This window comes from Panthera onca, chromosome F1 (assembly GCF_046562875.1).
Source record: "Panthera onca isolate mPanOnc1 chromosome F1, mPanOnc1 haplotype 2, whole genome shotgun sequence".
NCBI lineage: Eukaryota > Metazoa > Chordata > Mammalia > Carnivora > Felidae > Panthera > Panthera onca.
In genome coordinates, this window is record NC_138355.1 from 47,197,663 (window position 1) to 47,225,463 (window position 27,801).

The 27,801-nt window shown below is 52.3% G+C and overlaps 1 protein-coding gene across 1 annotated transcript in view; it reads left to right on the forward strand.

The window, feature by feature from the left end:
- Positions 1-952: 952 nt before the first annotated feature.
- The window catches only part of RASSF5 (Ras association domain family member 5), a 67,571-nt gene continuing 40,722 nt past the window's right edge, over positions 953-27,801 (forward strand). Inside the window, exons 1-2 of the mRNA XM_060644328.3 lie at positions 953-1,464; positions 25,379-25,500. Coding sequence (XP_060500311.1) covers positions 1,005-1,464; positions 25,379-25,500 — 582 coding nt within the window. The 5' untranslated portion in view covers positions 953-1,004. The remainder of the gene's footprint in view (positions 1,465-25,378; positions 25,501-27,801) is intronic.

A 27,801-nucleotide genomic window follows, 5' to 3' on the forward strand; every position in this document is an offset into this window, starting at 1 on the left:
AAAGTATTAAGACTTTGAAGACGGTGAAATCGGAGCGTTCAAATGGAAGGGGCAGAGGAGGTTATGAAGCCTGGTCTGGCGCCAGCACAAAAGGACTCTCTGGGTCCCACAAGTGAGCCGTCCATCACTAATACGAAGTAGGGCTTTTGGAGGGGCTGATGTTTCCACAGGAGTTGCTAGAGCAGCTGTGGGAGGAGGAGGTTTTGCCTTAGGAAGATAAGCTCTCCCAAGTCCGGGCGATCCAGGGCCCCGGATCATAACCCCAGTCTTCCGGGAAAGGAATATCCTACCAGGCAGGGCTGCCGACGGAGGGGAAATCCAGCGAGAGTGAAAGTCGCACGCGGACAGCCTCGGCCGCCGAGTAGGCGGCTTCCCGCGGTCAGCATCGGAAGCGTCTGCAGCCGCGCGTGTCTCGGCGTCACCGGACTCGGAGCCGCTGCGGGAGCGCGAGCGCCGACGGGGCATTCCCGACCCACGCGGGGCAGGGTGGCCCCGGGTGGCGGGGGGGTGAGGCGAGGGGAGCCGAGGCGCACGCTCTCCCGTGGGCGGGAAAAGCCGGAGGGTGGCGCGCGGACACCGGCCTCGGGACCTATTCACAGACCCACCCGCAGCTAGGTCCCAAGCCCTTCCTGACCGCCTGCTCCCTCACCGGGGCGTGTTGGGGTGCGGTTATGGGGGGTATCTGGTTTGGGGGGCCGTGATGGGAGAGGGAAGGAGGCAGGGCTGAGGGCAGACGGCCCGCCCAGCAACGCCTCTTAGCTGCCCCAGCGGTCCCGTCCGCTTCCCGAAGACGCGCCTAAATCCGCGCTCGCTCCCGCGCCCCCAGCCGCTCGGCGGGTCGGCGGATCCCTGGGGCGTCCTTCCTGCCTCGCGCGAGTCTCCCCGCCTCCGCCCCGCCCTGCAGGCTGCGGTCCCTTTAAAGGCGCGCTCGTGTGGGGCCGCCCTTCTCTCGAGGCTGACTCGGGAGCAGCGCCACCGCCGCGAACCGCCGCCGTTGGCCCGGCATGGCCATGGCGTCCCCGGCCATCGGGCAGCGTCCCTACCCGCTGCTCTTGGACCCAGAACCGCCGCGCTACCTGCAGAGTCTGAGCGGCCACGAGCCGCCGCAGCCGCCGCCCCCCGGCCGCTCCTCTCGCCGCTGCGCCCCCGCTCCCCTCTCCACTGCGCGCGGGGCGCACGAGGGGCGCGGCGCCCGGAGGGCTGCCCGGGGGGACCCGGAGCCCCAACCTCGGGCCTCCCGACCCGCTCGCCCTCTCCGGCCTGGTCTGCAGCAGAGGCTGCGGCGGCGGCCTGGGGCGCCCCGGCCCCGCGACGTACGGAGCATCTTCGAGCAGCCGCAGGATCCTCGCGTCCCGGTGGAGCGAGGCGAGGGGCACCGCTTCGCCGAACTGGCGCTGCGGAGCGGCCGGGGCTGGTGTGACCTGTGCGGACGAGAGGTGCTGCGGCAGGCGCTGCGCTGCGCTAGTGAGTGTTGAGGGCATGGCAGGGGAGGGGCGCGCGGGAAGACCGCAGTCCGCGGGCGGGGAACTGCGAGGGGGCTGGGGCAGGAGACAGGGCCATTGACCTTCTCCACTTCGACTAAGGGAGACGCGCCCGGGAGACTCTGCTTCTTAGTCCCCTGCCCGGTATGCTTTAGTGACTGCCTACTGCCCAGGTATGGTGATGCGGTATTTAACAAATAGTTCTGTCCCTGACAGGTACACACTTCGCCCCGCCACACACACACACACACACACACACACACACACACACACACACACACACGTTGCAGATGATGGCCACGCCGGCAAGGTCATTCCGTTGTATCTCACGCACCTTCTTGCTTTTGCTGTAAGTTCTTGACAGAGGGTTGTGAGACCGGTATTGAGATGGCCCTTAGACCCATGCTTATTAGGGTTAATGGGGAAATGGCTGGTTTGTCGCCTGTGGTACAGGCCCATGGTACATGTCCTCCTATGGCACACCTCTCCTTCAGGGAGCATTGCAGGAACAGGGAAGAGACCTGGTTAGGCTTTGGATGGAAATGGACTGTGAGGTTGAAGCGAACCTGAGGTTACCCTGGACCTGTGCCCCCTCTTGCCTTCCACCTCTGGCCCCTCAAACCTTTGGACTCTGCTCTAATGTTTGGCTGTTGTCCTGCCACTGCCTCCCCCTCCCCTCCTCCTCCCCCCTCAACTCTTCGGTTCCTGCCCCAGTCACCAGGCTCTAAAATTCCCCAACTCCCTGCCCAGTACTTTCCTCCTCCGAGCTCTCAGGCCCCTCCAGCCTTCTTTTTTTTTTTTTTTTTTTCAACGTTTATTTATTTTTGGGACAGAGAGAGACAGAGCATGAACGGGGGAGGGACAGAGAGAGAGGGAGACACAGAATCGGAAACAGGCTCCAGGCTCCGAGCCATCAGCCCAGAGCCTGACGCGGGGCTCGAACTCACGGACCGTGAGATCGTGACCTGGCTGAAGTCGGATGCTTAACCGACTGCGCCACCCAGGCGCCCCGGCCCCTCCAGCCTTCTGAGCCACTCTTCTCAAAGCCTGCCTGTGGATCACTGGACACCCAGTGTTGTAGACTTTCTGAGCAAATTTGCAGTCTTCTTGGCAGGGGCGGGGGGCAGGTGGCGTATTATTTTTCTCTTCCTACAGTTAGGTGTGTGTATTTCTTTAAGGGGTGTCCTCTCCCCACCCCCATATTTGAAGTTGCCATGTTTGGTGGAAGATGTCCATATCCATGGGTCTGTGCGTTTATAGAGATAGTTTAAATATCTGAAGTACAAAGCACAGAACATGGCACAACCCCTAGCAAGCATCTCTGGAAATGAGTTGTGGTTTGCATCTTTTCAGCAAAGGCCCTTCCCCCATGACAGCAGGCCCCTGTCTCCCATCCCGCTGCAGCCCTGGCCAGGCAGCAGCTACTTCTGCATCAGGAAAACCCTCCCTCGCCTCTCTCTGCAGTTCCCAGCAGAGGCTGTATGTGCCTCTTACTGCAGCTGGCTTTAGGGAAGGAAAGCTCATATTCTAAGCCAGGGTCAAGTGGGAGGGAAGGATCGGAGGGGAAAGTCGGTGTTGCTCCCTCCACCACCAGAACTCACAATTTAGGTGCTGATACAAAAGGAAAGAGCAAAATTTATAGAGGGGTGTGTTGTGGGTGGAGGGCTGCTGTCACTTGGTAAATGTCCTTGGCTTTCCAGGAGAACCAAATGCAACTTACCCGTGGATGTGTCGGCAACTTTCGCCCTCTCGAGGGTCCTAGGGTACCTTACCGTGTCCATCAATTCTATAAACGCAGAGAGAGGCAGTATTCTCACTGTCATGGAACCCTGGGAAATCTGCTTTATTGGAATTCTACTTTGTACTAAGACATTTGGGGACTGTATCAACTAGAGGTGTCTGAGCACCAGAGAGGGAGCAGAGCTGGAATCAAGGGACTAATGAGCGGAGTCTCTGTTTGTCATTATTAATATTTAACTGGTTGTGGACCTGTGGCTTGATGGGAACAGTTGAGAAATGTTCTGATGTGCAAATGAGCGCTGGCAGGTGAAGACACAGCTGGCCAAACTCACTGAGCATCTTTCTTACAGTTGAAGATCTAATTCCATGATGGGGTAGGTTTGTTTTATCTTTGTTTTGAAAAGCGAGGTTCAGAAATATGGCTTTACGAAGGTAGTACCATGCAACGATTAAGAGGACAGACTGAAACCAGAAGAACTGAGTTTGAATCTTTACTCTGCCACTTAATCTCTGTATGATTCTGGGCATCTCTGTGCTCTGCTTCCTTGTTTTAAAAAACAGGGATAGGGGCGCCTGGGTGGCGCAGTCGGTTAAGCGTCCGACTTCAGCCAGGTCACGATCTCGCGGTCCGTGAGTTCGAGCCCCGCGTCAGGCTCTGGGCTGATGGCTCGGAGCCTGGAGCCTGTTTCCGATTCTGTGTCTCCCTCTCTCTCTGCCCCTCCCCCGTTCATGCTCTGTCTCTCTCTGTCCCAAAAATAAATAAAAAACGTTGAAAAAAAAAAAAATTAAAAAAAAAAAAAAAATAAAAAACAGGGATAATGACATACCTACTTCATTGTGTTAATATGAGAATTAAATGAATTAATATATGTAAAGCGCTTAGCACAGTGCCCTGCAAAAGGCATTATGAACGTTTAATGCAATATGAATGTTATTATTATCCCCTCCCATCCAACAGCTGTAACAATATGTCTGGGCTCATGACACCTCTTAAGATCACCTTTCCAAGCAGTGAGTACAGTTTTCAAACCCTGCCTGGCTGAGCTAAGTGGGGAAGCGAGGGCCATGAGCATCCCAAGAAGTGCGAGTATTAATTCCCTCTAGAAAGGCCCTTTCTGCCCCTGCCGCGGTTGTGGAACATCTTCATCCTCACTGAATGCCAGTGGCTTAGGGAGCATCAAGACACTGGTGCCTTGTCTTTATATCACTTGCCTCCAACAAAGTTCCAGGCACAGAGCAGCCTCAGTAAGTAGCAGTTGATGAAGGTGGTGGCTTGTTTTTACTCTTAAATCTCTCTGCTCTTGGAAGTAAGCAAAAGGGCAGTGGTATGCAAATGACATCTGTCTGGGCAGGAGGCTGGCAATGGGTGTTGGCAAAATGGGCTTTTAATAAGGGAGACTGTAAAAAAAAATTTTAATGTTTATTTTTGAGAGAGAGAGAGAGAGAGAGAGAGAGAGAGAGAGAGAGAATGGCAGAGAGAGAGGGAGACACAGAATCTGAAGCAGGCTCCAAGCTCTGAGCTGTCAGCACAGAGCCCGATGTGGGGCTTGAACTCATGGACCTCGAGATCTTGACCTGAGCGAAGTCTGACTCTCAACCGACTGAGCCACCCAGGCGCCCCTGAGGGAGACTTTTAGAAAGCTGTGTGCCTGTCTGTTTAGTGAAAGCCCCTCTAACTTAAGTTTACTCCTACTTCCACATCTAGGTCTATAACTGACTCTGGTTAATGCTGGATTTGCCAGCAGGGAGGCTCAGAGTTAATATTAATTTCCAGGATTAAAGAAATCATGTTTGTTAGATGGAGAAGGAAATCCAGTGGGGATTGGAAGAGAGAGAGAATTTTGTGAATGCATGTGTATGTTTTAGGATGGGGACAGTGGCACTGGTGAGGATCCATTTCCAGCATTCTGGGAGGGCAGTGTCAACAGCAAACAAGCCCAGAAACTCACTGGCTGCCCTTTGGCTTTGGTAACAGGTAATGTCCTTTAGAGGTCATGGACCCTGTCTTCTGTAGAAGGCACAGAGAGTTGACCTTTTACCTTTCATCTAGTTTTGTGGATATGGAAGCCATCCTGGACTATGGAAAGTATGGAAAATGGGGAAACCTAAGACCAGCTCAGCATTCAAGGAGGGATGCTTGGGCGTGATGCTAGTGGGTGTCTAGAGTCTTCCTTGGAGGCAGCATCATTCAGAGCTATGAATTGTTAAGTGATTGGAATTACAGGGTTGAAAGGGGGGCCCTGGGGCTCATTGTCTTACCCCTCATCTGTGATAGATGTTTAATTATGATGTGAATAGGAAGCATTTGCCATGAGACCTCAGGGGCAGGGGACCTTCTGGGGTGAGGGAGACTGATACGCACAGGGCTCCTTGTCCAGCCCTTCCAGCTCTGTCTTGTCACTTCATTAGTGGCTGGGCTCAACCCGCCTCTCTGTAAAGACTAGAACCACCCACATGACAGCCCCTGGATCGTGTGGAATCCTCTCTGGCCATGAGTTCTTTGTAGAAGGGGTGACTGGGACGTTGACACTGAGTTTTCCTGTAGCAGACCTAGAAATCTTGGGCACTTGGAAAGTATTTTACTTGTCCAGCACACCCAGCAGCACTGAAGTGTGTGGCTTGAAGTGTTTTCATTGATTTAGGCTCGTGTTTGGCTGTGGAGGTTAGGGAAATGGACGTTGAGTTGTTAAAGAGAGTAGAATCCCCCACCTGTGATTCCTCCCACTGCTGGCTCTAACTGGGCTCTTCTCTTTGGGAAATGGCCCAGTGGGGTGTGTGTGTGTGTGTGTGTGTGTGTGTGTGTGTGTGTGTGTGTTTGGGGGCAGAGAACAGACCTGGAATGCTTTGAGGGACGCTTCTGAGGTCCCCAAGCTGTATCCTGTTTCCTCTCCTCCCTGCTTCCTGTCTTCTCAAAAGATGAAATTGAAAGGATTAAATGTGGGCTTAATTGTCCCCCCTCTTCATCAGAGCATGAAAATTTCTGATTATGGAGGGAAGGGGGCTTGAATCCCAGGTACAGTCAAAAATGATTAATGCCACTTGTCTGCCAGCCTAATTAGACTTGGTAATGAACGTGTGTGTTCGCCTGCTGATCCTGCGGAGTTATTAGGTGGAAGTGAATTGACATCTCCCCTCAGTGCTGAGGGTTTGGTCCGGGATCCTCTCTCTTCCTCCCAAGTTTATCGGTCACTCAGCCTGTGCCAAGCCTGGCAGGCACGCCCTGAGTGACGGAGAAAAGACAGCCCCCAGCTCGGCCCCAAGGGCCCTGCCTGGCTGGTGAAGTGACTCCAGCCACAGGGAGCTGGCTTAGGCCCAGCCCACCTCCGAGCACAGGAAGGATTCTTCACAGGCCAGTCGTGATTTTCCCACGAAGAACCCAAAGGGTTTTCATGCTTGCTTCCATATTCATCCCAAGAATGGCTTCCTGAGGTCAGCACACAGGGATTCTGCCGCCAAGGTCTTACATAGGCAGGGAGGCGTCGATCGTCTGCCTGGCTAGGGGCGGGACAAGGTTAGAACCTCTCAGGTGGGGTGAACGTGACAGGCCTTGAAGGCCTTGGAGGCCATCCCAGGTCATTTCCCTCCTTTGGCCGTGCCCAGCATTTCTGTGTCGGAAGCAGCATCCTCCCCCCCGCCCCCCAAGGCTCTTCCATGGAGCCCTCTCTGGCCCCCCACACCATTCCTCAGTTTCCCCCTGGAAAGAGCAGGTAGCCACTCTTGCTCAGTCCAGGATACTATTAAGGCTGGTGAGGAAGCTGTAAATACACCTCTGGCCTTATTAGAGGCTCTTCCTGTTCGCATTCCTCAGATGACAAGGTGAATAATCTTGGGCAGGTGAGTATTTGTGGGTGCGCAGAGCACGCAGATGGAATGTCTCCCCACCCCCCACCCCCGGACCGAGCTTCAGTCAGCAGCCAGCCTTCCCTCTCACTTGGAGACCTGTTGTGCCGGTGGCCAAGTGCTGTCCATCCCCCAGGCCACCCACCGCCCCGGCACGGTTCCGGCTCCCTGCTGTCTGGGTCGGGAAGTGCCAGAGGCACTGGCGCTGGGAAGGCCAGCCCTGACCCGGTAGATGGCTGGGCATGTAGTCACTTGTGGTTTTTTTTCCGAGGGATTTGGCAAGCTTCTGTCCACATGTTCAGGGCAGGATCTCCGGGTTGGGAGGGGAGCTGAGCCAGCTTTTAGATTTTGGGGAAGGAGCAAGGAGGCCAAGGGGATGATGTCAGACAGGGCAGCAGGCTCTCTTCCTTGGGGACACTGGTTTAAGTGGAATAACATTGGTCATGGGGAGCCCCACCCCAAGGTCAAGACTATCTTGACTCAGACCAGGCGAGGTGATGCTTGGATGTTCTCTGAAGCACTGCACACACCACGCTGAGGAGACAGGGGCAGAGCTTGCTGCACCCCAGGAGCTCTGCATGGTGGCCAAAGTGGCCAACAAGTTCACGTGGGGCGTGTTCTAGCCTGGCTGCGGTTCCTGGCATAGAGAAAGTTCTTGAGAGATGCACCTGTAGAAAAAGCAGTGATGCTGGGTTCTCATTTTGCCCTTTTGGGAGGGGAAGGAAGAGGACCAGCAGGGGTCCCTCCCGGCAAGGTAGCCATGCGTGCAGCCTCCCAGGGGACAGTGTCCTGTCCTGATTGAGGGGTCTGGCAACCCCTGGTTTCTGTAGCACATCCCTGATTTTCTTCAGGATTTTCCTACCCTCACCTACTGCTCTGGCCTCATTAAGGGCATCAGGGAGAAAAGTTCCAGCTCACATTGTACTGAGGGTTTGTAAGAAGGGTGGTGTTGAAAAGTCCAGTCTGTTCATTCCTATGTGTCACTGGGAGGCAGGGAGCAGGGTACGTCACTCACCTGTGACCACAGAGGGGCTGGGTCGTGTTTACTCTGCAGTGGAGGGCCTGCACCCCACCTCTGCTCCCCCTCCTTGTTTCTTGAACAAACATTTTCAGGGCAGGGCAGATCTTACCCAGATATCTGCAGTGGCTATTGGCTAATGCTGCTAGAAAAATGGAAACTTGGCTTACACGGACGTTTAAGAAATCACACCACCGAGCTGTTCCAGTTGGTGGAACATCCAACTTGGGCTCAGGTCACGATCTCACAGTTCGTGAGTTGGAGCCCCGCGTCGGGTTCTCTGCTGTCAGCACAGAGCCCGCTTCGGATCCTCTGTCTCCTTCTCTCTCTGCCCCTCCCCCACTCATGCTCTTTCTCTCTCTCAAAAATAAATGAGCCATTAAAAGAAAAACACTTAAAAAAGAAAAAAGAAATCGCATCTAAAAGTCAGCCCTAAAAGAAGGATGATATTCTTTGCCTTTTTTTTTAATCCTTTTGTGTTTTTTTTTTTCCTTTTGTTGATTTTTTTTTTTTAATTAATTTTTTTTCCAACGTTTTTTATTTATTTTTGGGACAGAGAGAGACAGAGCATGAACGGGGGAAGGGCAGAGAGAGAGGGAGACACAGAATCGGAAACAGGCTCCAGGCTCCGAGCCATCAGCCCAGAGCCTGACGCGGGGCTCGAACTCACGGACCGCAAGATCGTGACCTGCGCACGATCTATCGTGACCTGAGCTGAAGTCAGACGCTCAACCGACTGCGCCACCCAGGCGCCCCATTGATTTTTTTTTTTTAATCTTGCTATGTTTTGTTTTTACTGGATGCTGGCTCTGGGAAAGAATTATCATTGTGTTTGCTATAGATGCAAATTGGTGTCCTATGAGCCTGGTGGGATGGGAATATTTACGTGGAATGAGAAGAGTTGAGAATAACAAGAAGTGTGGGGGCAGAGAGAACTTTTATCTCAGAGATTACCTGGCCGAACCTGAAGCCTGTTCTTGTGGCCTGGGCTTGTGAGGTGGGCAGGGCTGGTGGGACCATGGCCCCTTCACAGGTGAGAAGGCACAGCCTTCAGGGAGGCAGATGACCTCCGCAAGAGTCAGTAGTGGCAAAATCAGCACCAGAATCCAGCACAGCATTTTGCCTTATGAACTCAGGTCCCTGAATATGCGAGTTAGTTGAGCTTCCTCATTCATCTGCCTCCCTTCTGTCAGTGATGCTGAAATGTCCATAGAAAGAAGTGCAGAGAAAAAAAAAGGGGGTGAGCCAAGGGTGGGTAAGCCACGTGACAGCTGCACAGTCAGCCAGCCCCTGGATAACTGAGAGTTGGCTGCACTGAGGCCTGTTTCCAGAGTTTGGTTTCTAAGTAGATCTTCAGCATGTGTAAATCATGAGATCTTTAAACAAAAGGTGAAGTTTTTCTAAGTCCCAAGATAAAAGAAACAAGGGTCTCTCTCTGGCCCTGCCCCACCCCATTGGTGTTTGGAGTATATAGGGGGGTTGGCATGAAAAAGCAGGTAGGAGGTCTCTTCCTGTTCCATGCCTCCTCCTTGCCATGACCCAGGGTCACAGTTCATGACACAGGGCTAACCAGGAACCACAGCGAAGTTAGGCTGAGCCTCAGAAGGGACAGCTAGGATGAAGAAAGTTTGCATAGGGGCTGTGATAGGAACCGAGGTTTGCCTCACAGACCTCTGATTCCATCCCGGGCAGCAATGTGGCCACGTGAGGATGAGCAGATTTGGGGAACCCCCACCTCCTCACTCTCACCCCATCTCTGACTCTCTGTTTGTCCAGATCAGTCTTACATTTGGGTATCATTGCTTATTTTCCTTGCTGACTTGGAGGAAGCTGTTTTTTCCATTCAAATTGAATGGAAGCTGGAGGTTTTGTGGTTTCTGTTGAAACAATTATGTCCTTTCTGCAACTGAGGAAAGGATTTAAAAGAAAACAAAACCCCTCAGAGATGCCTTACTATTCAATGGAACAACAGATTCCAGCTGCAGCTTGAGTTTTGAGAGAAAGGATTGAACACACGGTATGTAAATGTCTATTCTGGTGATGTGTATTTTCAAAAGCAATCTGGGGTTACCTCTCTATGAATAGGGCATTTCAAGGTGAGAATATATCGTAGCCCCGGCACTTGAAATAGGGAAGCCTGTCTCTTCAAACTGCGTTGGGCCTGGGCTGGACTCTCTCCTCAGCAGGCAGGTCATCTGGTTGGTGCTTAGATGTTGGCGGGCTACGAGAAGTCATCATACATCCCCCCACCCCTAGATAGTTCTCCTCCTAAAATACCCCTACATTTTTCTTCCTACCCAGTTTTCAAAGGGTCAGGAGTGAAGATTCTAAAGCCTCCCAAGGCCCCTTCTTCAGTGTCTGCCAGTTCTCTCCTGCTGAGAGAGAACTCGCCAGTGGCTTAACCTGTCAAAGAACAGCTCTGCAATGAGGAGAAAGGAGAAGTGAGAGCAGTATATCCTTGCACCCAAAGGGGGCATTCAGGAGGGGTTTTCCCCCTTACCTGTGACTCATACTAGAAGTTCTCTAGCACACATGTTTCCTTCCCTGAGAGCTGGAATGGGAACGCCTCCCCTCCCCCCAGCCTGGGCTCACCCGGCCGGAAGTTCCGGACCCCCTTGCTTGGTGGCCCCGAGTGTTGTTTTAGGATCTGGACTCACTTGCCATCCTCTTCTGTGCAGAAGTTGCTGGATAAACTGAGGGGTGGGGGCACCAAAAAAGGCCGGTGGCAGCCCCATCTCCCTGAGGAAGAATGAGGGAGAAAGAACCAATGTCTGGGCCTGAGAAAGGGTGCCATTTTAGGGCATTTCTGTCTTAAATGAATCACTTATAAACAATGTGCTTTTATTGTCAAGCTTACAAACAAGTTTTTATTGTTACTGCACCAAGTACTGAGGTCCTCAATAGTGAGGGGTGATCTAACATGAGGACCTTCTAGCCAGATTTCCTAGGAGGAAGGCAGATGATGGACGGCCTGTTTGAAAGATTTGCTCTACCAACATTTTCTTCTCTAAGTGGGCCCGAGGACATGGCCTTGGGCTAGGATACCGCTCAGCATTCTTTGTGACCTGGGGGCAAACTACAGCACAGAGGAGTGGATCCAGGTTGGTGGTTGCATGAGGAATAACAGAGCTCATGCCTGAACCCATGGACGTTGACTTCCTGGACCAAATACCACGTGACCAGAGCACAGAGGTGTGAATGCATCTTCATTTCCGAGCACTCCTGAGTCCTCTGCAGTGTAGGACATGTGTCCCTCCTTCATCTGAAACTGGCCCCCGCTGGTGGTTGGGAATCTCTGGGCAGCCCGGGAGCAGGCACCCCTCTCCAGCGGCTTTCCTAGAAGGCTGTGCTGCCTGTCTTGGCCTTGGTGACAGGGCCTCTGGGAACTTCCCCACTGGGACTTGGTTGCTTCTGGGAGTCAGTGTTGAGGCAATGATGCCCTGTGAGTACTGTTTCAGGGCAAGAGAACATTCCTGTCCTATTTATGATAGGCTCTATTCTTTTCTTCCTTTCTCTTTCTTCCTTCTTTTGCTCAGAGAGCAACAGACCTCTCTGAGACCTCTCTGAGACCTCTCTGAGACCTCTCTCTGCTCAGGTATCTGGGCTCAGATAAATGGTCTGACCCTCTGCCTTTTCATGGGCCCAGTCGGCTGAAAGCCTTCGCTCTTCCCCTACCCTGGGCTTAGCATGGGAGGATGTGAATTAGCCCCGTTGTCCCTTAGGAGCCTATATAGCTGGTAAAGCATTATTAATCTGCCATCCCCAAAGAAATCCATTAATGAGCTCCTGGGCCAGGCACATGGTGTGAGATAACTGGTCACTTCTGCTGTCTGTTGAAACTTTGGAGACATTGATTTTCAGGCTCTCAGGCACTCCTGAGGGGTGAAGCTCGAGACAGGCTCTTTCCTGCAGCCTGTTTGGTGGGGGCATTTTTATCTTATCAAGCTAAAAGCCCCAGGAATAGAAAGTTTTCCATTGGGGGAGGTGGAGGGAAAGGACCTTAGCTAGGAAGGAGAAGGCATTGGTCAGGCTGTGCTGGTGCAGGGGCCCGCGTCCCAGGTGCCTGTGACTTCCTCTGGGAAAAGCAGCTGGCTGGGCTGACTGGAGCAAACCCCCGTCACAGGAGGGCCCCGGGATCCTCCCAGAGCTAGTGACTCTCCACTCATCGCTGCATCCCTGCCGGCTGGCCTGGAAAAAAGGCATCGATCTCCTGCAGCGGGATGACTGAGGGCGGGGGTGAGGAGGCGGCCACTGCCTGCTTCGGCGCAGTTATGGCGAGGCTCCAGCGCCTCTTCTGTAGGCTCCCCAAGAGCCGCTCGGGATCGAAGAGGCTCCAGGCCCTGCAGAAGTTCTGCCACGAGGCCCGGCTGGCTCGCGGTAGGTCCAAGGTGCTCCAGCTAGGGGCCCTCGGCGGGGGTGGGGGTGGGGGGGTTCTTGGGTTCCAAGGCCTCAGCCTAGGGGCCTTTTCCACGAGGAAAGAAGGCCAGGAGAGCTCTTGCAGCCTAGAATTTGCCGCTGAGCTCAGCACCACTCCTTGGCCCTCCTGACACCCCAGGGGCCAAAGCTCAGGCACTGCCACCCTGCCAGCTTTAGGTGGAATGGCAGGTCTGACAGTACACGGGCAGCCCGTTTCACAGGCCCAGGTTGGCTGTGGGTTCTAACAGCTTTTCCTCGGCTGAAAATTAAGGCCAAGAAGTCATCTTAATCTGGGCCCCTGAGCTGTTGGAAGATGGGCACTTGGATGACACTGTTTTAGTCCTGAGGGGCCTGAAACCTTGCCACACTGCAGAGTCAGCCTCCCAAGGACCCAGAGGCGGTGACGTTTCCTAGGCAGGGGTTTCTCATCTGCAGGGTTAGGGGAGGTGCCTGTGGGACCCCAACGTGCAAGCTTTGTGGGGCTAGGGACTACTGGCCAGGACACAGGGGACAGGAGCCCAGCCTCAGGCGATGACTGGGCTCCAGTTTCTTTCCCTGAGCACTAGTTAGTGGGGGAACAGTCCTTGCCTAGGGAAGGATAAGGACATAATATGGAAGATAAGAAGGAGAGACAGTAACAAATTTTCATGGAAACTTAGGTTGTCCTAATTTCTTTCTTTCTCTCTTTCTTTCTCTTTCTCTTTCTTTCTTTCTTTCTTTCTTTCTTTCTTTCTTTCTTTCTTTCTTTCTTTCTTTCTTTCATGTTTGCTTATTTTTGAAAGAGCACAAATGGGAGAGGGGCAGAGAACCCAAAGCAGGCTCTGTGCTTACAGCAGCGAGCCCAATATGGGGCTTGAACTCACGAACCTCGAGATCATGACCTGAGCTGAAGTCGGACACCCAACTGACTGAGCCACCCAGGTGCCCCGTCTACTTCCTTTTTTTCAAAGAAAGAGCACTGAGGCCAACCAAAGTTGGGGGCCTGGGCACCTGCCTTCAGCTTATGGTTCTTTCTGGTGTGTCATGCTATCTCAGTATCCTACAGCACCCTTCTGCCAAAGAGTCAAAGCACTTATGTTTGTTTGTTTATTTTTAACATGTCGTATTCCCTCCAGATCCCTGTGCAGTGGGAGTGCAAAGGGGATTATGTTATTTCACAGATGTGACGGCTCAGGGAAGTGAGGCTCCTTGTTAGGGACCAGGAATACACAGCCAGGCCTGGGACCCCTTGCCCTAGATTCTACTCATCTTCTGACCATTTGATGGCTGCTTCCCTTTGACGGCTGGATCTTTGGAGCACAAAGCTTTCCTTGGGGCTCCCTGCCCCATTTGTCTCCCCACTGTTCTCATACACATTCAGGAATTGGAGGGACATCCAGTGGGTCACGGTGCTGAGTTTTAGAGATGGAACTAAACTGAACAGCCATCTCAGGGCTGAGATTTTGGAAGCAGAGTTGAAAAGACAACATGGTCTTGACTCTGGAGAATTTGTTTTTTTCCTGATTGATGTTTTACCTCTGGAGAAGTGGGAATTTTAATTCAACTAGACCTAATCCCCATTTGGAGACAAATACTCTTAGCCAGCCTGCATAATTTATCCTCATCAGTGGCTCATGCATACTGCGGCCCTCCACGAGAAGACAGCTGGATGCTGAGTTCCTCAATTTAAACCCTCACTTGCGTCTTCCTGTTCATCCTCCCTCCCGCAAGAATTATTCCACAGATCATTCCCTTGCTCCTTTGCTATTCAGCCCAAGGAGTTATATAGATTTAAGAAAATCAATCAGGCTTGGAGTGGCAGCATTAAGGTCAGAGAAATTGCCGCACTGTGGCTACAATGTGCTCGTTGAACTCGTGTTAGCATTTAGACTTAATGGATGGGAAGAGGGGAGACCGGGCGCTCAGCGATGATGGGAGCGGTAGACAGTGGGCCGCAGATTTCTAGAAGAGCTGACTTGCAGGAATCCGTGAGCAGCCTGCAGTGTGGCCCTTAAGAAAACCAGTGTGGAGCCAAGCTGAATTGAGTCTGGACCTTGGATTCCTGGCAGGGGGGCCTTCCTCGTACAGATGAACCTCTCTGAGCCTTGGTTTTTCCCAGTGTAAGCTGGGCAAAGAATTCTGACCTCAGGTTGGTGTCACATGGGTTAAACATGACATTGGATGTAAACCAGTTGACATGCTGCAGGTCCCTTGTTGGCAGCTGCTCCCAGAAAGACTCTCAGTAACTGTTCCCTGTGGGTCCTCTGTGCGAGCCCCCCGCTGGGCTGCTCTGCCATCACACCTGGGTCGGGTGTGCTAGCTGCTTGCCTGCACCTCAGTGAAAGAGATGGGGTTTGGAGGTTGCCTGGGCAGAAGTGGAGGAGAGGCACGAAACTCAAACACTCTCTCTGGAAAAATTCCTATCATTGAGTTTACCGCACCACTTAATTAACAAGCAAGGCTAGATTAGCCCACCGGGCCTCATTAGAGCTAAGCAAGCATGTTGCCAAGGAATAAGTCATCTATCATTTTAAAAGGCTTCTCCGGGGTCAGCGGAAACGGCCTGGGTCTTTCCAGGAATCTCTGGTGGTCCTGGCTACAGGGATACAGCTGTAAAGAAGCCTTTGTGTGTCTCCTGCGGAGAGCGCCTCAGACGCAATCTATTTACTTTTCTCCTCACTGCCAAAAGTCTCCTTTCACCCGGGGGGTCGGTACTTTGCATGCAAGTGACATCAAAGCAGGTGTGGAAAGACCAGTTGGGTGCAGCAGCCTTGTTGTCCCATAAAGGACTGAACCTGTTTGCTCCTGGGCTTCTGTGACCTCCTGGCTCTCTGATCGGGCATACCTCCGAGCATACACCTGCCTGCACATTCATATCTGCGCATCTGTCTAAGCTTCCTCTGCTGCCCTGTAGTCGCAGACACCCAGGCACAACCTCTTGCAGACTTATTTAGTTGTTCTTGTCCTTGGGGTCTGTGGGACACTCAGAAATCTACTCGAGGGGCGCCTGGGTGGCTCGGTCAGTTGAGCGTCCGACTTTGGCTCAGGTCATGATCTTGCAGTTCGTGTGTTCGGGCCCCTCGTCAGACTCTGTGCCAACAGCTCGGAGCCTGGAGCCTGCTTTGGATTCTGTGTCTCCCTCTCTGTCTATCCCACCCCCGCTCATGCTTTCTCTCTCTCTCTCAAAAATAAGTAAACATTAAGAAAAAATTTAAAAATATATGTATACTCGAGGTTAGCAAGAGGTTAGACTGCCCTTTGCCCCTTCTCAGAGATGGTATCTGCTTTAAAAATAATCAAATAGAAGCAAAACAAGAAACAAAAAACCCTCAAGCTCCTCGTTCCATATCCGCCCCTCACTACTAGAGACCACGTCCTTTATCAGCTACCCAGACACCTCCTGTGTCTTCACAGGGGCCCCCAGGGGTGGGTGGAGAGGAACCTGAGCCCCCAGGGGTGGGGAGGACCCCATCTGCTTTGCCTCTCTTACACCCAGAGCAAAGTGACACATGCCTAGAGGAGGCAGAGGCCCCTCCTGAGCAGGCCTGAAGCTGAGAGGGCATCTGGCCGCTCCACACTGGCTTTGGATACTGTGGGCTTGTTACTATTTGTAAAACTCCCTTAAGCCCAACTGCCTACAATGTTTAAAAACATTTTTTCTTAAGGTGCTCTGGCAATAGGATTTATTTTTTTCCATGGTGGTAATCAAAATAGGACATACCTGTATCTATGTGTGTGCGTGTGTATATATGTATCATCTGCTTGTTCCTATTATGGAATATTATGTTCCTATTATGGGTATAACATGCTATCCTTTAGAACAGTGGTTCACTTTAGAAGGCCCTCAAAAAATGCATGTGGGATGAATGCATGCATGTGCACATGAAAAACTAATAACTAGATTTTTGTGGAAAGACAGGGCCTAACTGTATAAAAAGGTTTAATACGCTGTGTCTCTCTGAGCTCATGTGTCCTGATGGGTGCACATACTCTAATCGCCCCTGTTGAAAAATTGTGCCGTATCTTTACACTTCTATCTGTGTGGCCATACCCTAAATACAACTTGAACTTTTTTGGAGATGGTGTCACAGGATCCAGATGACAAATCTACAGACACTTGCACACGAAGAATGAGATCTATTGGGCTTTCCCACCCTGGGAGCCCACCTGATATCATTTACTTTGACTTTCCCCAGAATGTATTGCTTCTTACTATTATCGACCAAAGCGGGGAGGAGTCTTGGAGATGCTCTGTGATATCCCACTGAGGGCCTGCAGACTCGCCCACTTCTATTTTTTCTTCATCCACATCTCGTCCCCACCACCACTGTCATCAAGAAACTACTGCATGGGGCCACAGTGCTGCAATGCCACTCATAACATAGGGGTGTATCTCTTTAAGGTACTTGAAGCATTATTGGGAAACATAGTGCGTATAGAAATATACTACAAAAATGTTTTCAATCATCCAATGGATTCATTAATGGGGCACCTGGGTGGCTCACCCAGCGACCAAGCAACCAACTCTTGGTTTTGGCTCCAGTCATGATCTCACGGTTCATGGGTTTGAGCCCCACATTGGGCTCTGTGCTGACAGCATGGAGCCTGCTTGACATTCTCTGTCTCCCTCTCCCTCTACCCCTCCCCTGCTCGCACTCACACACACTCTCTTTCCCTCTCTTAAAATAAATAAACAAACATTAAAAAAAGATTCATTAAAATACAAACTATTAAAAAATAGTTTCACTGTTGCAAAAAGACTGAATCAACTTAAAAGTAGAATTAACTGTAGACAACTGTGGGAATTATGGCTACGGTAGAGTGTCAATGTTATAGACCTAGGAAATGTAGATAATATAGTGAAAGCCAGGGGGTGGGGACAGAAGAGAACAGAGGGAGCAGTCTGGCATATAGTTCTAGCAGAGGGTCAGTTAGTACCAGCTAAGGCTGAAGCATGCATTGTTAAAAGTGGCTCAACCCTATTAAGGTTGTGTATAATTTTAAACCTATATACACATATGCACAGGACAGGAAGCATACAAATATACTTCAGGGTGCAGCACCCACAGACTGAAGTGGCACGAAACAGACCACATAGGAAAGGTACACTGGGGTTAGGCCCACGTCTGCGGCCTCACCGGGCACAGGGAGGGAGGGCACCGTCTGACGCTTCCCTCGCTTCCTGTGTCATCTGTCTGAACTTGAGAACTGACCGGCCCTCCCTTGTTCCATCCGCCCCTCCCTGAATACCCCCAGCCCACACCCCCGGCCTGGAAGGCCACAGTACCTTCTTTTTGTTGGTGCTTTTGGCCTTGGGATGTGAAGTTGGAGACAGATGAGTAATGGGCCTGCCTGAGAGGCATGCCCACCCACACCCTCCCACATGGGGCAGGATTGTGCCTCTGCAGGCCAGCCCGGCACCCAGTGTCAGCCAGGCTCTCGGGGGATGAGTCAGGGGAGAAGCTAGGCTCGGGGCATGAACAGCTGATACATGAGGCCCAAGGACCAAGGTCCCAGAAAGACTCTTCGTATCCCCTTTGGTGCCTGAGCAACTGGGCAGGACCTTTTGCCTTTCCCTTCAGTACAAAAGTGTCGCTCAAAAGTGCACATCAACCCCACCCAGCCCTGCCACACATCTAACCCATCCGGTCACTTTGGGGGAGGGTGGAGACCAAGATCTTGGGGTGGCCTCCCGCCCTCAGTTCAACTGCATCCCAACCTTACCTCCTGAGCACTTTCCCTCCTCAGCATGCCTGACCTGGGGGAGCCTGCTGCCATATAGCCTGCCCACCCCAGCCCTCTATTTCACATGGGAACTGAACATCTGCTCCAGGCTTGAGCGTGTCCAGGCACACCCCTCTTGGCTCTTGCCACAGCGACATCTGCCTCAGTGCACCCAGCTGCCCACCTCACTTGTCCGTGGGAGTGACCCATAATCTCTGACCTGAGACATGGGCCTGGCTTCAGGTCGCTCCTCTCCACTACATCGACCCTTCCTGCTAGCTTCCTGGCTTGCTTTCCGGCACATTCTGTGGGCTGTGTGTGTGTGTGTGTGTGTGTGTGTGTTGGATTGGGGTTGTACAGTGGAGGGGGGCAGTTGTGTGTCTCCAGGCCATCCAGGCTGGGGGTGGGGAGGGAGTGCTGAGCGCCCTCAGGGGTGGCCTGTCCTCTGAAACAAGGGACTGGAAGTATGTGGTCTCAACAAGCCAGGGGTTCGAGGGACTTCCTGGAAACATACAGATGCAGATGTCCTAAGCTGGCTGCCTGACCCTCGGAGTGGGGAGTTTCCATTCCTTTGCTGCACCCTTGCTAGGAGTGTAGCCAGGAGTATGAAAAAATGTATAGATCGTGTTGATCTTGGCAATTGCCACGACCTCCAGACTTAACAAATCACAGTCTCTCTACCTTCCTGCCCTCCAATACACCCCTCTCCCTGCCACCATCATGTCCCTGCTCCTCTGGGCCCATCAAAGGAAGGGCAGGAGGGAGGCTGGAGCAGGTAGGAGGAACTTCTTGGAAAGTTGCCTCTTACCACTGTAATACCTTGGAAGAAGACCCCAAAACGGAGAGGTTTTTTTGGCTGGCATCACATGCTGAAGCAGGGTACCCAGACTCCGGAATCCCATAGTGTTGAAAATGACAGCTATCATTTACTGAGCACCTACTATGGTACCAGGCAATACTGGATGCTTTACATATGTTCTCTTTAATGTTGGCAACAAATCTGCTGGTAAGGGAGATACTGCTAGCTCCATTTTGCAGATGAGGAAGTTGAGGCTAAATAAATCCCATATTTTACTGAGGTTAAGCAAATTGTCCAGGCACATCATAGTCAATTGGAAGCAGAGCTTGGGTTCAAACCCTGATCTGAGTAACTCTGGAGGCCAGACTCTGTTCATTCCCTAGCTCCTGATTAAGTGCTCCGTCCCCTGCACCTGTTCGCAAAAACCTCTGTCATACACGGCAAGCAGTGTCCTTAAGGCACCTGTGCTCTAAGGATTTCTGATTTACTGCTGCTGAGTGGATGCACTTTGGTGCCTCTGTGAGGCAGCTGGTGCTGGGAGCCCGGTGTCCATTGTGCTTGCTTTCCTGCCATCGTCATCTGTCCGTGTGATGAGGTGGTTGGCTCCGCTGTGGTGTCATGGAGAGCAGAGGTACCGAGGCTGGGCCTCTTTGAGTGGGGGAGGCCGAGAGCCCACTGCTCGTGGAGCTTGACCGTGGCTGATGAACGAGCCTCTCTGGTGACGCTGCCCGGGGATCTCAGCACAAGAACTGCTGTTGCCCAAATAGTTGAGTCTCCCAGCTGTGGCATCCCGGAGATAAAGGGGCTGTGTTTGAACAGCCGGTCCAGGACAGGCAGACAGGATGGGTGGGGTTCAGAGCTCCCAGGCTGAGTGGCTGGGGCTGGAACTGTGAACTGGTACTTCCCAGGACCAGGTGGAGACCTCAGGGAGGGGTGCTGTGGCCATCACCTGCTGGGGCAGAGGGAAAAAGCACTCCTGCTCAAATCCCTTTGACTGACACTATTTTATGGGTTTGGAGCACACTACTGGGAGTGGCTCCCAGTGCAAGAATGGGGGACGCTTGAAGGGTCCTGAGAAGGTCTGAGAAGGGACCCCCGCCACTGAGGACTGTCCCCACTGACTTGCTCTGGAGGGCCAGGACAACCCTCACTTCTGTTGTTTAAAAACTTATGTTAACACTGTATTTTTCCAATGCACTTTTGTTTGTTTTGTTTTTTCAGATTTCTCTGTAGTGCCTCAGAACAAAATTATTTTAAAACTAAAAGCTACTTGTGTGCTTGCTTTGAAATGACTAGCTGGGGGAAGGTTGGTGAAACTGTAGATCATCCGCCAGGAGCTGAGTGGGGTAAGGAGTCTGCCTGGCAAGGCGGTGCCGGGGGTGGGGGTGGGATGTTGGCTGAGGTCCCCCCACCCCCATGCAGTGCTCTGCACCAAGAACCCCATTGAATCCTCATGGATGCCCTAGGAGCTCATTCCCGTTTTATGCTTGACAAGATTAATGCTCAGAGAAGTGCAGTAACTTATCTAAGGTCATGGAGCTGGCTGAGTGTGACTGAAGGCCAGGCCTACCTCAAAGTCCATTCTCTGGCCATCACACCGCAGTACAGGCCAGGTCCCTGAAGGCGGAAAGGGGGAGGGAGAAAAGTTTGTTCGGAGGCTGACCTTCTCCAAGAAGGCCTGGGGTACCCAGAGAATGGGTGTGGGGCTCCTAGATTCACAGGCTGTCATGCTTTCCCCTTGGGCCTCAGAAGTGGCTGTGGTCATTCAGGGCAAGAAGCTGGTCTTCGCTGACCTGGGAGTGACCCGGAGGGAGGCCTGTGGGCCCGCTGCAAACCAGGCTCTGTACCCTGGGTGCCAGCCTCCGCCCTCACCCCAGGCCTTAGCCTCAGGGGCAGTTAAGTAGAGAGCTCCACATTATCGCAGCGTCTTACGTGCAACTCTGGGGTGAGAGGGCAAAGAGTTCCTTATCAGCCTTGCAGCCTTCCGAACTCAAATAAATTTCAGTTTTAAGCCACTAGTTCAAGGTACTTTATTACAACAACTGGGAAACTAACGAAGTCTGGGTGCTGAGGGTGGGTCCTGGGAACCTTCTCTCCGTCCTGGCTCAGGGGTCCCTCCTTGGAGAAGGACCCCTCTTATGATTTGTCTCCATCATTTCTCCTTACAGTCACGTCCTCTGTTTCCAGAGGCGCCTCTTCCAGGACCTGGAGGCACATTTATTTTCCTCAAACTATCCCTAAGAATGCAGCCAGGGGTTATAGCTGGAAGGGAAGGATGGAGACCGGAAGGGATGATAATTCTCTTTTATAGATGACAGTATTAAGGTCAAGAAATACCAGTTCTTGGGGCGCCTGTGTGGCTCAGTCAGTTAAGCGTCTGCCTCCTGATTTTGGCTCAGGTCATGATCTCACGGCCGTGAGATTAAGCCCCGCACGGGGCTCTGCACAGAGCGTAGAGCCTGCTTAAGCTTCTCTCTCTCTCCCTCTGCCCTTCTCCCCTGCTCGCTCTCTGTCTCTCTTTCTCTCTCTCTCTCCCTCTCTCTGCCCTTGCCCCGCTCTTGCATGCTCTATCTCAAAAAAATAAAAATGAAATAAAGATGCAAGAAATGCTGTTCTCTCTAAGATACTTCTATTAGAACCGAGGAATGTCGCTCCCTAATCTTTGCTGCCTCTTGTCGGGAGATTCTTGTCCTATCCTCTTTTTGATGTCAGAGCTCCCTGCCTCCTCTTGGCCCTTGTGATGTGGAAATATGAGTCGTCTGGAATCTGATCCATTCTTCAAGGTCCCCAGAGCCTCCCTCACCAAGAAACCTTCCCAACTGCTGTGGCTGGCAGGGGTCTCTGTCCTCTGAACAGGTTTCCTGGATCTGTGCTGTCTTCCTCATTAGTTATCTCTTCACACATGGGTCCTGTCTGCCCAGGTAGCCTGACTCCCCCAGAAGTCTTGTCTCATTCATCGTTACCCTCGGGTGTGGGGAGGTCTGTGCTCAAGACATTAGAGTTGTTACCACAGATGGTGGTTCTGGCTGTTCAGGGAAGCTTGGGCCGTTCCTGGGGGCCTCTGTGGCCCTGTGTTACCCAAGGTCTCTCTCCCTTTCTGTGTCCAGATTGAGCGCCAGTTGAAGGCTGTGGAGGGCAATGAATACCAAGGAGATGGCTTAGCAGTACTCGCGATGAGCTGTCTTGAGGGAAAGATGGCTTGTGGGGGTTAACCACTGGGTCCCAGTGGAACATGCCTCTGCCTTTGGAATCCCATGGATCTTCCCACTTGGAGCACATCAGGCCCGCAGGCTGCTGGCTGTGGCTGGTGGGGCTTGCTTCCGTGTTTGGAGAAGGGCGTGGGGGCTCTGACTTCATCTCTGCTGGCCGAAAAGACCTGCGCTTAGCATTTCCAGGGGGCCTGGAAGTATCAAGATGTATTTCAGTGGTTTTGCTACAGTCTGTGATTACACGGTCTGATGGAACAAAGTCATCGGTGCTCAAATGTGCTTTTTATAAAATCCCCAAATATTCACCCTGGAGTCTTCTGTCCCCTAGCTGTATCCAGCTCAGCGTCAGGACTGTAAAAAAAAAATCTTTCTGAGGTTTGGTGCTGTTTTCAGGGTGTGTGTGTGTGTGTGTGTGTGAGAGAGAGAGAGAGAGAGAGAGAGAGAGAGAAACAGGGCAGAGACAGAGCACAGAGAGAGAGAGAGAAACAGAGCAGAGACAGAGCACAGAGAGAGAGAGAGAGAAACAGAGCAGAGACAGAGCACAGAGAGAGAGAGAGAAGGACATGATGCACAGGTGGACATACAAAGCCTGAGTCAACGGTACCAGGAGTTCAAAGAAGAGACTGGAAGACATCCTCCTGCCTTACGATGCTTTCCCATTTGTGAGTTGGTGGCAGCTCTTGTTTGCTGTCGAGTTGGGAGAACTTCTAGTCCTTTCTTCTCTTCCTTGTTTCCACTTCTTGGCAGCCCCGGAGCATTCTTCATCGCTCAGAGGGCTGCCAGAAGCTGTACAGGTGTGTTCCCGGAGCAGAGTCCTGGAACAATGCTTCTCTGTGTGGGCTCTGGCCTCAGTGCTGCCTTATCAAGGCCCCGGCATTTCTGGGCACTGTGGGCAGGGGAGACTTGGCCTGCATATCCCCCTGAGCCCTGAGCCCCACTAAGAGTGAGGCCATCCCTGTGTGGGGCAGAGATCTCCTACTGGGGGGCCCAGAAATACATGTGGGCACTTGGAAGTATAGGGTTCATACCTCAGACAATGGCTTCACCATTCTGTCTCCAGGTGAGGGGATGGCTTGTAAGGAGGAGAGTCAGGAAGGCCTGGACAAGGGCAGGGTCTGAAGGAGGGGATATTGGTGGCATTCGGGCATGAGGGGGATAAGCAAGAGAGCTTCTAAATGCTATTCCAGAATGGTGGCTGAGAGCTTGAGACCACTGATTGAGTCAGATGGTCTCAGGGTTCCGGAATCTCTGTGTGTCCCCACATTTCTGAGAATGCTCCCCTGCAGACATTAGTGGCAAAACCTGTGTCAGGTGCTCATCTTTGGGGGTGTAAAGGAAGAGGGCATCTGCGGAGAGTGGAAGTCTCACTCCAAAACCCCCAAAAGAGTGGGAGAAGAACAGACTCACCCCGGGCCCAAGATGGGGGATGCCTGGGTAGCTCAGTATGTTAAGCATCCAATTACACACTTGATATTGGCTCAGGTCATGATCTCATGGGTTCGTGAGTTCAAGCCCCACATTGAGCTCTGTGCTAACAGTGTGGATCCTACTTGGGATTCTCTCCCCCTCTCTCTCTCTCTCTCTCTTCTGCCCTTCACACACACTCTTTCTCTCTCTCAAAATAAATACATTAATTAATAAAAAAAAAGAATCCACATGTGCTGGATTTTTGGAGCTTGTTACAAGGAAGGAAAAGAATGTCAGGAGCCTGAGTTCCTGTCAGCCTAGTCCCCAGATTGTCCAAACAGTGTCCCCCAGTCCCCAGATTGTCCAAACAAGTACAGGCTATCGTGTCCCCTACCACAGATCCTGTCCAGATCAGCCCATCCCCACACACCTGGCCTTGCATTCAGGAAGTCAGCCTTCTCAAGAGAGACTCTGCACCCTGCCTGGGCTGGGTCTTCGGGCTGAGCTGTGGCACCTCCGGGACAGGTGACCCCAGCTGGCCCAGAAGCTGTGTGCAGGAACTGCACCTCAAACCTGACCAAATCCGGGCATTTCGCCTGCTGATGGACTTGCGTGGGTTTCTTTACTTCACTCCCACCCTCTGTAGTGCTCTCCTTCCCTTGCCTGGCCTCCTGCTGAAGAGGCTGCAGAGAGCACCCCCCCGCCCCCAGGGGAAGTGCTGGCAGCACTGGCCCTGCTGCTGAGCCGTGTGTCACCGGGCAAACTCACTTCACCTCTCTGAGCCTCAGTCTCCCCACCTCTAAAGTAGTTCCCAAGGCTCTGTACAACCCTGGAGATTTAGTCCTGCTTCCATGGAAATGAACATTGTCTATGAAATGTATGCTTTCCCAGGGCGCCTGGGGGGCTCAGCTGGTTGAGCGTCTGACTTCGGCTCAGGTCACGATCTCAAGGTTTGTGAGTTGGAGCCCCACGTTGGGCTTTGTGCTGACAGCTCAGAACCAGGACCCTGTTTCAGATTCTGTGTCTCCCTCTCTCTCTGCGCCTCCCCCGCTCGTGCTCTGTCTCTCTCTCTCTCTCTCAGAAATAAATAAAACATAAAAAAAAAAAAAAGAAACATATGATTTCCCATGAAGCACCTGATTTGGGATGTTGTCTGCAGGACTTTTAAGCTGGGTTAGAGAAGCCGCCTCCACATTTCTGGTTGGGGCAGGCAGGGTCAGAGACAGGTAACAGTCCCTCCGGGTTGAGGATAACGCCTTTGTCCCTGGAGGTACTTTTAATTTGTTAAGACCTGTTCTCCCCTATGACTATGAACTTCCTTGTGCACCAGGCAGGGAAGCTATTACCTGTATCCTACAGGCTGGCAAAATGAGGCCCAGAAAAGTGAAGTCTTTCTCCAGGGATCTGTGATCCCTGGTGATTGATGTCAATCAGTAGAGAGAGCACCAGCCTGAAGTTGGATGACTTGACCTTGAGAAAGTCGCTAAGGTCCCTAGATCCCAATTTCCTGTCTGTGAAGTGGCAATAATAATGATTGCAAGGTCACACAAAATAACGGTGGTGAGAACAGTTTGCAAACGCATAAAACACGCATTACCCGTCACCAGCCATTCCCCGTGGCACCGAGGTGTCCTCCCACGCTCTACTTCTCTCCTTCACGGTTTTCCTTCCTGGGGCGAAACGCCATCTCCCAGGGTATTTCTCCGGGTGGAAGTGGATAGAATCCTGCCTGACTCCTAATCCCCTGGTGCTTCTTTCCCTCCAGACTGTAAATTCACCTGCCACCCGGAGTGCCGCCATCTGATCCAGCTGGACTGCAGTCAGCAGGGAGGCCCATCCCAGGACAGACCCTCTCCAGAAAGCACCCTCACTCCAGTCTTCAGCCAGGTAGGCAGCAAAGCTCAGGGACCGGGCTGGGAACAGCTTCCTCTGGTGTCCTAGACTCCACTTTCTTTGCCCGGGAGCTCTGGTCAGCAGGAGGTGGCATGAATACCGCAGGCGTGCTGGATGTTGGGGTCTCCTGCTGGCCAGACACACCCCTTTCCAAGGGCCTGGGATGATGGAACAGGAACAGTGACACAGAGAACTGTGTAGACACTCAGAAGTGCTCTTCAGTGCTCTCCAAGCACAGAGCCTGCTTTGGCCGAGGGCTTCAAGCTAGAGGTGTGGGTATAGATGAGGGCAGGAAGGAGAGAAGGCTCCTGAAGGCCCTTTGAAGCCTCATAGCCCTGGGGCAGTGGGGATGTTGGGGCTGAGGCTCCTCCAGTATATCATCCTCCCTGTGGTCAGCCTGCTAACCTAGATATAACTTTAGAAGGGCTGGGCGGATATTCTTGCTTTGTGTTCAAGAACCAGGAAATCGATACCCAAAGCAGCCTCTGGTTCATGGGTTTAGCCAAAGCTCTTGAGTCAGGATGCATCCAAACTTTGATGTCTAGGATTTGGAATGGAGACAGGACAAGATTTTTTGATTCTTGCATTGAACGAGCCCTCATTGAGTATCCATTGTGTGCCAAGCACTGGTGAGAGTGGGGATAATAAATGGTGGTTCACAGTGCTAGTCCTCAGAGACCTTACATTCTGGCAGAGGACACAGAATACAACCCAAGAGTATGTACTGTGATGCACGTTGCAATAAAAGAAGCACGAATCAAGTGTTTTGAGAATGCAAGGCAATTGTTCCTGTTGGGAGACATCAGGGACGTTTGATCTGATCCTTAATGTATGAGTTGCTGGTCAAGGAAGTATGGAGTGTTCCCAGATATCGTTCATCTATTCACTTAAGAAATAGGTTTTTAGGGTTGACCATGTGCCAGGCCCAGGAATGCCAAGGACTTAGTGATGAAGGAAACAGACACAGTGCCTGCCCTCCCTGTGCTTGCGGTAGAGGAGGGGAGTGAGATTTTAAACAAATAAGCCCAGGGTGCCGTGAGAGACAACACAGGTGCCGAATGACTGGTTACTTCCTGGAGAGAACATGAGTGGCCCCAGGGGAATCCCAAGTGGGCCCCAGCTCCTGAGACTAGCCGTCCACAGGCATTTTCTGGCCATGATTAGTCACCTGATCTGCCTGTGGGTGTTACCAGCCTTCCTGCTGTTCCCCCACCCCTTCTCTCCCATTGGGAAAGCATTGCTAGAAAGCAAACATGATGTATGTTTCTATAAGAACGAGACCGAATGGGTTCTAAGGTACATGTTTACAAAAATTCTGTACATCCTCCACACATTTTGGAATAGGAACTGTTTCTAGTGCGGCCCAAATGTAACCAGGCCTTGATGCCCCACGAGGGGTGAGGAGGAAGGAGGGGCAAGTCAGACCTGCAAAACCCTGCCGAACGATGCAGAATTTTGCCTAAGGTTTTCCTTACAAGATGGAGGTGGGGGGTTACAGAGCACACCCTGCAGCAGCATTTCCTAGAAATGGCAGTTTCTGGGGATATTTTTGGTTGTCCCAACTGGGGTGATGCTACTGGCATCTAGGGGGAGAAGCCCGGGATGCCGCTAAACACCCTACATTACACAAGACAGGCCCCCACAGCAAAGAATTATCTGGCCCAGGGGAGGTCTAGAAACCCTTTCCTGGAACAGTTTAGCTAGCTCCCAAGTGTGGTGGGCAGGCCCTGGAGTTGGCTATGTATCTTGTCTCCCCCTCAGGGTGCCAACAGCAAACAGGGGCTTCCAAGTCTGAGTATTGGGAAGCAGAGTGGCCCCCCCCTTTCCTCTGCTGGAAAGAGGAGTCAACCTCAGAACCATGTGGCAAACTGCATCAAGGCTGAGTCTAGACTCATCCACCAATGTCTAGAGTACGTCCACCAGTAAAATATAGAAGGAGCCACACAGAACCACACAGAAGGGTCCAAGGGTCCCACGTGGGTGCTGAACGGCCCCCCAGCCAGCAAACAGTCTGGAGTGGGGTTTGCTCCCGGCCGGCTGGGTCGGCTGTTATGTTTGCCTTGGACAGGCCCGACTGCATGCTTCAGCACAGCCAGGGCAGGACCTAGCCTTCTATCAATAAAACCTGGGCCCTGCTCCAGGCTCGCTCCCCTTTTCTAAAAGGCTTGTTTATGCTGATTTCCGCCTTGGCTTGATTTTCAGTTAAATACCAGCATGGAGCTTTCTTTCACCTTGACGTGGTCACCTGGGCAGAGCTAGCTTCATGTGCCAGTGCCGTCTTCCTGGGAGGCTTTG